This window comes from Dioscorea cayenensis, chromosome 2 (assembly GCF_009730915.1).
Source record: "Dioscorea cayenensis subsp. rotundata cultivar TDr96_F1 chromosome 2, TDr96_F1_v2_PseudoChromosome.rev07_lg8_w22 25.fasta, whole genome shotgun sequence".
NCBI classification, from domain to species: Eukaryota; Viridiplantae; Streptophyta; class Magnoliopsida; order Dioscoreales; family Dioscoreaceae; genus Dioscorea; species Dioscorea cayenensis.
In genome coordinates this window covers 21501999-21514012 of record NC_052472.1, presented here as the reverse complement: position 1 = coordinate 21514012, position 12014 = coordinate 21501999, and the positions used below count along the sequence as shown (strand labels likewise).

Sequence of the window (12014 nt, the reverse complement as noted above, 5' to 3'; positions counted from 1 at the left end):
AAACAACACAAATAATAACAACAACAACAACAACACAAGTGCATCTGCAAAATGAAAACATCCTCACACAAATCAAAGGTCATCTAGAACATCCTCACACAATTGCCATTGTTATTTCCTTGCAAAATCAAATAAGTTGTGAATGATCAACCTAAAAATCCATTAAATATTGAAAAAAATTCAGCAATTCATATGATTCAATGAGAACATCCTCACACCTGAATTAAAATGGATATTGGCCCAAGAAATTGAATTTGATTCATGACCTGTTGAAGTAGATGATCTAATTTCATTTGCAAGCATCTCTGCACTATCAATAGGTGTCGAATAGTTTGATGGTTGACCCTATCACATATAATTCAATTAAAAAAAATGTCTTCAACATTGTAATAAATAAAAAAGCAATTGTAATAAAAAAAAAGAGGTATTTCACATTTTTTAAATACCTGTGATGAACTATAATTTCCTGCATTTTGCCAATTGAAGCCATAGACATCCACATTCATCACATTTGGGAAAAAATTGGAAGTCACCTAATGAGGGAAATTGTTATCCAATTTATTATAACACCTCATGCAATACTATAATAAAAATAGATATAGAAGAGTAGAACAATACCACACTTTCTTGAGTGTGAATTTCAATTTGTGTATCATTTTGCATTTGTACATTTCCCGTTGCTTGAGTTTTCTGAAAAAATATATTAATTTTAGTTCAAAAAAAGATTAAAACACTAAGAAAAATTATGTAAAGTATAAATACCTTTTTTTTATTTCTAATGATCATCTCTTCAACTTTTGACTTCTTCCTCTTCGATGGTGGCCGGCCTTTACTACGCACTTTTAAAGGAGTTAGGAACTTTGAAGATGTTGCTTGGTGGTGATCATGATCCTTTTCCAACAACATTGGTGGCATAACTTGGTTAGAGTGACTCTCCAAATAATTTGCATTATCCATGAGCTTCTCTATTGCATCATCCACACACTTCATCAAGAAACTATATTTTTCAATGGATTCTACTCCAATTTTCAGCAGACCTTTAGAAAAATGCGAGCACAATTTATTATACCGCACTTTTTGCTCACTAATTTGTGAATCTTCATAACAATTCTTCACATAAGTATGCCGGGCGTTTAATATCCTTTCTCCAACGGGATAAAAATATATTGAGATGGAATCTCTTTGACATTCCTTTTCAATAAAAAAACTTTTGCATATATGCCTACAAACAATTCCTTTGAACTCAAACAAACGACATGTGCATTTAATATCAAACTCAAGCTCATTTTGATAAACAGTAAAACCCACTTGCCGTCTGACTCTTCCATCTTTTCCTTTTAAAATGTCTGTCACTTGAAATATATTTCTTGCCCCGTCTGATCTGATAAATGTAAGATTGCAATATAGCATTCCTCTCAACTCATCTTGGAATAGCTTAAAAATTTCATTGGTATAGGCTTCTTGTAGTTGCTTCTCAAAGAAACAATCAGTTAGCACTTGAAAGCTTGAGTTGAAAGTAGCAAAGTCAGCTTTGTTTTCTTTCTCAATCTTACTTTTTAATGCATTGTCATACTGCTCCACAAATTGCTTTAAGGATGTTGTTGGTCCAACATAACCATCAAAGAAAGCATTTATGCTTTCACTTCTTTGGGTGGTAGACATTCCAGCCCAAAAAACACCTTTAACATATACAGGAGCCCAACGATGACGATTTTTATATAACAAATTCAGCCATTCATTTTTCCCGATATTGTAATCTTCTATCATCTTCAACCAAATATTTTCAAATTCTTGAATATCTATTGCCTCATAAACAATACTCTTCAAAATCTTCTTTATTGCCTTGTAATGGGTTAATCCTCCAAGCTTCTCTGGGATCTTCTTCATAATGTGCCAAAGACATAGTCGGTGATGAGAATTTGGAAAAACTGTCCTGATTGCACCTTGAATAGCCATACATTGATCTGTAATTATTGCTTTTGGAGCCTTACCCGACATGCATTCCAACCAAGTTTTAAACAACCAAATATAGGTTTGTGTATCTTCTTTTGACAATAACCCGCATCCAAATAATATTGTTTGCCCATGATGGTTTACTCCAACAAAAGGAGCAAATGGCATATCATATTTATTTGTTAAATATGTTGTATCAAAAGATACAACATCACCAAAAGCTTCATACGCTGCTATAGACCTTTGCACGTCTGCCCAAAAATACATTTCAGTAACCCGACCTTCTTCATCCATATCAACCAAATGAAAATTAGAATTTCTCTACATGCATGCGTGAGAAATAATTGCCAAGTGCCTTTGCATCTCCCATTCCAAGCCTGAATTGCCTTGCTTTTGCAATGTAATTCCGACAATCCTTTTCAGAGTAAAGGTTAAATTTTCATATCCACCACTTTCAATGACCCAATGAATGAAAGTTTTTTTACTCAAGCCTATACCGCTGGTCATTTAAATCAAGCCTTTTTCCCGACATATGCATCCATTTTTTTATTACACCTTTGGAAACGAGCCTTGTGCGGACTTAGTGCATGATTATGCTCCAAATTAACACTTGATATGGTAAAACACCCATTGTTACCAACAATAATATTTATTTTGGCTTCGCAATTTGTTTTAGTAGATAACCTTGGGTTGAAAACACTTTTTGCAGTAGATATTCTTTTGCCACCTCTTACACATGAAAGTGCATAATACTTTAATTTCCCATCATCTCCGACTTTTGTACTTTTTTTTGCAATACCAAAACCTTCTTGTCGAGCATATTCAACATAGAGACTATAAACTTCTTCTTCAGAATTAAAAATCATTCCTGCCTTGGGAATAACCTTTTCAAGTAGTGGCCTCTCAAACTCTACCATTTTCTCTTTCTCTTTGTTGGTTATTTCTGTGTTAGAAGATCCAACTTCTTTCCCATTCTTCATTTGTTCAGAGGATTGAAATTCCAACTCTACCATAATGTTTTTGATTTGGATCTATAATAGATAAGAAACAACTAAAAATAAATATAATGTAAACTACATGTGGTAAAAAAAAATATGAAAGATATTTAAATTTATAACAAACAACATAAATTACCATTGAAATTATCATTACATGTTTCAAATCAAACAAAAAATTATAATTGAAAACCTATACTCACAAATTAGATTTGAAAATTTATCTTTGTAATAGATAAGGATAAGAATAAACTACAAAAAAATAAAAGAAAAAAAATTATAGGTTCTACATCACTGCTAAAATGCTTAACATAATGAAATTAAAATGATGGAAAGAATTAGGGTGAAACATGCACCACCAACTAACTATAATACGAACTAAACATGCATAAGAGTAATTCAGCAACTACAAATCAAATAAAACATAAGAAACAGAATAATAATCAAGACCTAGCATGTCATACATGCAATTTGTCAAACTTCAGACATGATTATCCTTCAAAAGACCATATACAGACTCTCTTCTTCTTTTTATTTTTTCTTTTGAACCACAGAAAAACATTACATAAACATTGTTGAAAATAAAACTGCTGGTACAGAGCTCAATATTTTACATTGCCAACACCAATCTCAATCCACAAACACAAGATTACAATGTCCAAGATGATTGCAATTCACATTACTAAGCAAACAAAATAACATGAGTCCCACTTTACACAATAGAAGTATGTTTAATATAATATTAACCTCCTAAACCTCATGAATTAAAGTTATTGTTTATTAAGGAAAACACCATATATAGGCTCTCCTCGTATGATAAAAAAACAAACAAAAATGAAAAAGATAGATCTTGGTTCTCACAACAACAACATGAACATGAACCACAAGAGAAAAACACAACAACATTCCATCTATGCAAGCTAACAAACATTTTTGGAAATTATTACTTCAGGATCAAGATAGGAACAAACAAAAAACAAAGATATATATGTATGTATACCAGCTAAGACTGAGAAATTTAGAGCTTCACGACTGTTGCGACGTCGGCAGTGGTTGTGCAAGTGGCTTTAGGCGAGACGGCGACGAAGGGCTTCGCGACGGCGAATGGTGTGCGGGTGGCAGTGCCGAGAAGGTGAGGGAAAGGCTTCACGGCGGTGACGGTAGCTGATATCGACGAGTGGTGTGCCTACGGCGTCAATCGAGATGGCGAGGAAGGGCTTCGCTTCGAGAGGAGACGCGTCGAGGAAGAAGATGATACTGGGAAAGAGTGGAATGCCGGGCGCGCCAATGGTGTGTGACGGTGAGTGTCGACAATGGTGTGGCGGCTCAATGGAGACGGCGAGACCAAGCATTTCTCCGAAATGCTTCGTCTCGAGAAGGAGGCGGTGAGTAGAAAGAAGAAAATTTGGGAAAGTTTAAAAGATTCTCATTTTTTTTCTGTTTAACACTAGAGAGAGAAAATATCCTGACGTGGATGCCACATCAGCATCCACGTCAGTCGGCTGAAAATTTCGGACCAAATTTTCGGAGGGAATAGCATTTCTCGAATAATATTGAGTGATTTAAAAGAAAAAAAAAAGGAAGAAAAAGGAAAATGGAGTGGCACATGGTTTATCATGAAAGTACAATCATATTCTACACATGTTGACATTTTCAATCTTCAAAAGTACAAGAAAAAGTCCATAATCACTGAAATTTTTGAAATGTTCCATAATAAATGATGTCTGTAAGCCAAGTCTGAATAAATTGCTCATCAAAGTCATGGACCAAACAATTCATTAATCTACACCCTGTAAGAACACACACACACATATATATATATAGCCACACACACACACAAGACATTATGTAAAGCAAAGTTCACTTGTATTAATTATCACACTCTTATTTACCGAATAATAAATGCTATTCCTATAATAAGATTTTTTTTTTTTTCATTTTTCTCCTCGAATTAGGAGTGGAGAGTTCAATCAAGGGCTTGTCCACATTTATTAATAATTAAATAAATAAACAGAAGAAAACAAATTTTATCTGATTAATTTCCTATTTTTCTTTTCACTCACTTCTAAAGTCCACTTTGCTTTCTTTGTTCAACAAAACACATGGCACCATTTTTCCATGTTGTTATTATCTTCCTTTTTTTAAAATGTTATTCTAAGACTAAAAAAGAGGTCAATTCAAATGTGCATTGGGTCAATTTGACAGCTCAAACCACTTGCAATTTTAATGGAGGGTGATGGATCATGTTCACCAAACACCTTTTCATGTGTTGCTTATTGTTGTTACTTTTATTCAGTTCCAAGCCAGAAATTACAACACCTTATCATGTTGCAACTTTCAATTCAAGTTAATACCACAAAATAGCTACAACCAAGACTTTTCCTCCTCTTCCAACAATTTAAATTTTTTTTATTTCTTGTGTTTTTCTTATCAGTGACATAATATTTTTTGAATTGTTCTAATTTTGTGTTACATTTCAACTATCAGATCTAGTTATTTTATTTATCATATAATTAATTTTAACTATTTTTTTACACTGTAGACAAATCACCATCACTCATATATATATATATATATTAAATATTCAACTATATTTTGGAAAAGAGTTAACACTTAGCAGCTGCTTCGGTTGCAAGGAGCTGGAATCTGAAACGAGTGCAAGAAAGAATGAGAATGATGTGATCGGAATGAATCTGAACGAAAACCATGTCGTATGGAAGGATCAAGAGGTGATTTTGGGAATGAGAAAAGTAAAAAAGGGAAATAGGATAAAATGACTATTATGCCCTTTATACAAATGAGTTGTGAGGTTTATGTTTTTAAAAAATATTTAAATATTAAAGTAAATTAATTATTATAAATAAATATTTAATTTTAATAAGTCACAAAATCTCAAATTTTTTTTGTTAACATCAATAATTAGCAAATAATTAACTATAATAATTAATTAATTACCAATTTTAATATACTTTTGAAATAAATATATTATGAATAATAATAATTATTTTTTTGCCGTTAATATTGATTAATTTTCACATTTATTATTAATATTATAATAATTAATTAATTAGCTAATCTATATAACCAATTACAAATCGGAGATAGGGTATTTACACAAGGCAATATAGTCATTTCATGAGTAGCGAATCGAGAATCCCCCATTTTTTTCTCACGATCGCGAATACCCCTCCACAACCCCTTCACTCCTTCCCTCAATCCTCTCCCACTCCCATTACTCCACATCCAAATAAACGCTACTCCAACGTAAAAGCAGTCATTCCCACTCCACTACTCCAAACCAAACACCCCCTTAGTCTTTCACGTGAAAGAGAAATTCACTCTCATAAAACTATTTGCATAAATAGTAACAAAATTTTTTAAATAATGTAATCATGAACATTTATTCCTCCTTTCTATTTTCTCTATGTTGTAGAGTCATGCTCTATAGTTTTGATCATTTATATATTATATTCCATTAAATGAACTATTAATATATTTTAAGATAAATTTCTTTTTAATTTATTTTTCAAACTTGTATCATTTTTTTAATTTATGACAATGACCACAACCTAATAGATTTACAAAAACAAATCCCAAATAAATTTAAAAATATCAACCACTGTCGGTATGACAATAAAAAAAATTCAAACGGATAAATCTCATGATTATAAAACAACAAGAGATAGATTAACATATTAAAAAAGAATTAGGAAAAAAAAGCACTAGACTTGGAAAAATGTTATCAAGGTATCAACATGCAAATTAAAGCGCGTGCAAGGACATGCAGTTCAAGAAAACAAAGTCTTCTAAAATGATGTTTTAGACTTGATGGGTTTTGACCCTTAAAACAAAAACAAAGAGTCAATGAAATCGTCGGCCGTGTCATGCCATTAAACCCTAAGAACTGCCTTTTGTTGTACTATTCTGCAAGTAGGGCAAACACTTGTTGAAAATTTGCTCCCTTATAAGTACTTCATGATAATGATAATAATTATAATAATAGTATATAAATATTAAATATACGTGTGTGTGAGTGTAAATAATAAATATATGCGTATATATATAATATATGTTAACGTGTGGAAGTGGTTGGAATTGAGGGACATGAAAACAAAGCACAGGGAATAGCAAGTTGCAAAGAAAGGAGGGAAATAAAAAAAGAGAAGGAAAAAAAGAAACACTTGGCCTTCTTATCCATAAGTATAGCTTGGAGTGATTCCATTTATGGCGGCGGCTAGGGAGATGAACTTCTATGACACGTACGTCGGCAGCAAGTGGTTTTGGAATGTGAGGAATCTTTGTATGTATATTACAAAATGTACAAAAGACATAATTAAAAATCGAGGCAACTAGTTCAAATGGTTTTTTAATAGTGTTTTTTTTTAATATGATTAAATTAATGTTGGAACTTTTATTTTCTAAAATTTGAAATGGGCTAAATATAATGGTATAAAAAAAAATCCCAACTATAATAATAGATTTGTAGCTCAAACTTTGTGTATGTAGAGTGAGTGTGCATGAACTAGAAAAAAATAATGCTCGGATTAGCAACCATGACTATTAGATGTTTTTATCTGCTTAATTTTTAGGAATATTATACTTTCAAGTTTCAATGAAAACATGAAAGAAAATTAATAATGAATTCTTACTATTTTCTATTGCTTTTATTTAACTAGTAAATGACAATAATACATCAAATGGAAGAATAAAAAGCTTTCGCAGATAAAAAAAATTAATATAGATATATAAAAATATTAAATATAAAGGCCGACAAATGACATTTGTAAAAAAAAATGACTTTGCATTTGTAACGAAATTATATATTTGAGAAAAAATGTAAATATTTATGAAATGTTTGCAATGATAAAAAAAAAATTATAATTCAATGACATTAGCCCCATTAGGAAAGATGTCGACATGAGATATTTATAAGATTTTGAATTCAAGTCATATCGAATATAATAACACTGAATATCGATTGTGGTGTTAGTTTGCAATTTGCATCTGTTTTTAGTTAAATGAGAATACACAAAATGCATGTTTAAATTTTTTTTTAATGCACACTTATAACGGAGCTTATCATATTTGTTAAAAAATAAAATAATGGAATGGTCCCATATTAACCACCATTACTAAGCCAACGTTGGCAACTGAAAGATAGGATTGAACTCTTCAAATGCGATTCTTCCAAGATAACACAATCCTTATTCGAATTTTTTTTTAAAAAAAAAAAACAAATATTTAGGCAAAGCAAATGGCTTGTGGTCCTTGATTTTGATGCCGCCTTGCTGGACTCCATCTGTTAATCTATGCAAATTTTTTATTTGTTTTTTCACTATTACTTCATCTATGAAAATCCATTCCAACAAAAATGTTTTTGATTATACTGCAAAATGTGTGATGAGGGATACTTAAATATCTCAAGTTTAAATTTTGCTAAATATAAATAGTAATAACAAGTTTCAAGTATGGGTTTAGACTACAAATCCAAATATTCTCATGTCATTAAAAAAAATCATTTTCACTATTAATACTAAAAATTTAATGGTTATTTTTAATTGTGTCATTAAATAAGTGATAGGGGCAATTAATATGGGAACATTTTTAAGCGTTTGATTTAAGTAAAAATCATGAAAAATTTATCATAAATTGGTACAAAATAAAAATAATGAAAAATTTTCACTCATAAAGTTCTACAAAAATCTGACTCTTATTTTTCTTATTTGTCACAACTCAAATAACAAATGCGTTAGCATGCCATTGCTGCAATAGATTCCTTTGAGATCTAGGATGTTGATAATGTGGGTGAGAAAAGCGCGATTTGAAACTCCAACGGCCACATCTAAGTGCAATTTGAGTTCTTTAGGGAACAATCATTTTCTGGCAAAGAGTGAGTAGATGAGGTGGGACGCAAATCCCATTTGTTGCTCGTTATCTTTTTGTCTCTAGTTTCCCATGGTTGCATATCTTGGTTTTCGGTTTCCGGTTTTTCTTCTTTTGTTTTCTGTTTGTTTTATTGTTTGTCGGGTTTCCATGCATTTGTGGACTAATTTTTGCTATTTTGGTGTTTTTCTCTAATATATGTGGTTTATTTATTTAAAAAAAAACTTAAAAATTAATCTATACACTACCTAATAACGAGATTACTATGTTGTTCAACCATTAGAAAAAATATTTTCAGTGCTCACAGGACAAAAAATTAACTTATAACGTCATTATTATTTCCTTTTTCACCCATAAATCATCAACATCTTGATTTTGTTTAAAGATAACATCATTGTGATATATTTATTTTTATCTCATTTTATCACTCATATATAAATATACACATTTATTTTATTTATTTTTCTAACAATTTAAACTAGTAATTCATCTGTGACAAAAAAAAATTAATCTCTAAATCTTTAACTTGGCTAACCTATCCTACTCATGTAAATTTGGACATTTAATAAAGGGAAAATTACTGTTCACCCCTCGTAATTTTCAAAACTTCCCAAAAACCCCCTCCTACTTTTGCACACCCCGACACCCTTCCGCTAGCGTTTAACTTCCCTTTTTCCCCTCACCGCTCACTTCAAATGGGTCCATGTTAGAAATCCTCATTTTTGGCCCCTCAAAATGCGAAAGTGAAGTGCCAAATCACATCATGTTCAACTCAAGAGCTCGCTTGGTTTAACGCTTAAATATTTTACTAATATGCTTTAATAATTATCATATCCGTGTAATACTTCCCATCTCCGCTTAACGTTATCTTTACATGTATAACTATTCATATTAACGCGTAAATTCTCAAAGTCTCGCAGAAACGCGATCTTTTCGTCGATCCGAATCACTTGGCAGACAGCACGCGCGTGGCAAGTTATGGTATCCCGCGCATAAGAATTAACGACGGCATTAAAAATTTATGCACTGTGAATATAATTCTTCCCGAACACCCGCCTCGCTCTCACTCAGCCAACGCTCTGCCAACGTGCGCTTTAACTTTTTCTCTGATACGAAGAGTCACCGCTTTCAGGAATTCACACCATAACAACTGTAGAAGAACCCTCCCCATGGACAACCACTCGCTCGCTCCCTCATCATCCTCCTCCTCCTCCCTCCTCGCCCCTCCTTCTTCCCACGGACAACTCACTTATCTCGAAAAGGATGTTTCGCTGAACCTTCTTCCCTTATCTCGAGAATCATGGACCGCAATCACGCTAACAGTTAAACTATCTTTTTCTCGCCAGCTCTAAACGCTTCTCATAATCACCGAACGCAGGATTCTTCGCAACAGTGGACGACGGCAAGCAATTGCGTAGCATTTCGACTTGGGTAAGAAAAAGAAATTTTTCACGATTTCGCGATCATGGAGGATCTCTCTGTGAGGAGGGAGATCGTGAAACATCCTTTAAGACTGGGGTTGATATTTATCACTGAGACTTCTCGTTACCATTTAAGAACATTACGCCGCTGTATCAACCATTACGCTCTATGTTTAACTATCGGGATCTTCGCTTAAGTCCGACCACTGACATCATTGATTAATAGTCATTTTCATGAATGTGTTGTTGCTTAACCTTTTTAATGTCTGTACAAGTCAGGTGTTCAAGTCGATGCGCAGTATGCGTAAACTCACGAAGCATTCGAACGCATGCACACTTGTTTCGTTATACGAGGGTCGAGTCGTGAGTGTCCAAAGTCCGAGCTTATTTGACTGTGAACTTCTGAAATTTAAACATAGACCTAGTAAAAACAAACAATGTGGGAAACAAAAGAACGCCATCAGAACAATAAAAATACGTAAATACGTTTAAACAAATGACAACGGTGTTTAAGAAAAAGTTACTCTTTAAACAACGACAACCATGTAAACAATAAGAAAAAGTTAAACACTACTCAAGTTATTCTTTTAAACAATGACAACGGCATAAGTAAGAAAATACGTAAAGATGTTTTAAACAGATGACCAGAGGTCACTCCATCTTCAACGCCACGTCACTGAAAAGCATTCAATTTAAACAATAACATATTATTTAAACGATATAGACTTTTAGTTAAACACTAACCGCTTTTTTAAACACTATATGTATCCGCTTAAACATAAAAGCTCGACGCTATACGTAGACTCATGTTGAGTTGAGAACTTTCATTCGAATCGACGACAATATGTCTTCCTCGCGACAGATGATATATTTCACTTTTTCGCCATCGGATGGAGGGAAAAATACCGCCTCAATCACATCACGCCTAGTCTAACCTCCCATGCATGACAACTGCAGACTTTTTGTTTCGCCTTTCTCGATCACCGCTTTTGTTCTTTTACATCTTCTACTTCTTCTTCTTCATCTTCTTTTTGTTCTTCATTTCATTTGGTCTGTACGATCTGGTTTTCAATCGATATATTATGGAGAGTTTTTGCAGTATGCCAGATTCAACTGCAGTAAGAGTGCTAATGTTCACTACTTCGACTTCTGGAGTCAGGCAGTAATCGAGATATGCGAGCCGATCAGTCCCTCAAGTTTCCTTGTCGTGGTTACGCTCATCACACCGTGACTGGATATAAAACGCTCGCCCAATCGAGAAAACGATGTCGACTTTCCAAACTGGACGTGCTCACGTCCCACTCCATCTTCAAATGTGCTCTGAAGTCGATCTTGTCGACGAGATGTAAATGTGCCATTGTCGAATCCTGAATGAAAACGAGGTTTACTCGTTGTCAAGTTCCTTTTCTTTTTAATTATTCCGCTTGTTCGGGGTCATTATCGCTAAATACTGTCCGTGCCATCGTTAACATATTTTGTACTAGTCCTTTACGCTATTAGTTAAATTGCTTAAGTATTTAATTTAACGCTTAAACTATTGTCATTATCACTTAAACATTATATTCTCCGCTAACATATTGATCTTTTCATTCGATCGGGCGTGTCGAGGTGAATTCGTAGTCTCGCGAGTGCCCCATTCATCCCCATGGCTCGACCTCGAGCGCTGGATGTCCTCCTTCCTCGCCGATCATTCCGGGCGTGTCTGCTGGATATTGACAACGCTTTCGACGGTTCTAACATTTCTGTGGATGTATCAAATCAT

The 12014-nt window shown here is 33.3% G+C and overlaps 1 protein-coding gene across 1 annotated transcript; it reads right to left on the bottom strand.

Annotated features, from left to right (window-relative positions):
- Nucleotides 1-973, bottom strand: LOC120270179. The gene is made up of 5 exons (XM_039277211.1): nt 763-973; nt 619-690; nt 447-533; nt 219-345; nt 1-119 (listed from the first exon to the last, which is right to left on the bottom strand). The coding sequence occupies exons 1-5, from the start codon at nt 955-957 to the stop codon at nt 112-114; spliced, it is 489 nt and encodes a 162-aa protein (XP_039133145.1). The 5' UTR covers nt 958-973; the 3' UTR covers nt 1-111.
- Nucleotides 974-12014: the final 11041 nt, after the last annotated feature.

Coding starts and splice junctions, on each gene's coding strand:
- LOC120270179 (XM_039277211.1), bottom strand. CDS start 957: ATGGATAATGCAAATTATTTGGAGAGTCACTCTAACCAAGTTATGCCA. Junction 534..618: donor TTCACACTCAAGAAAGTGTG/GTATTGTTCTAC, acceptor TTCCCTCATTAG/GTGACTTCCAATTTTTTCCC. Junction 346..446: donor GAAATTATAGTTCATCACAG/GTATTTAAAAAA, acceptor TATATGTGATAG/GGTCAACCATCAAACTATTC.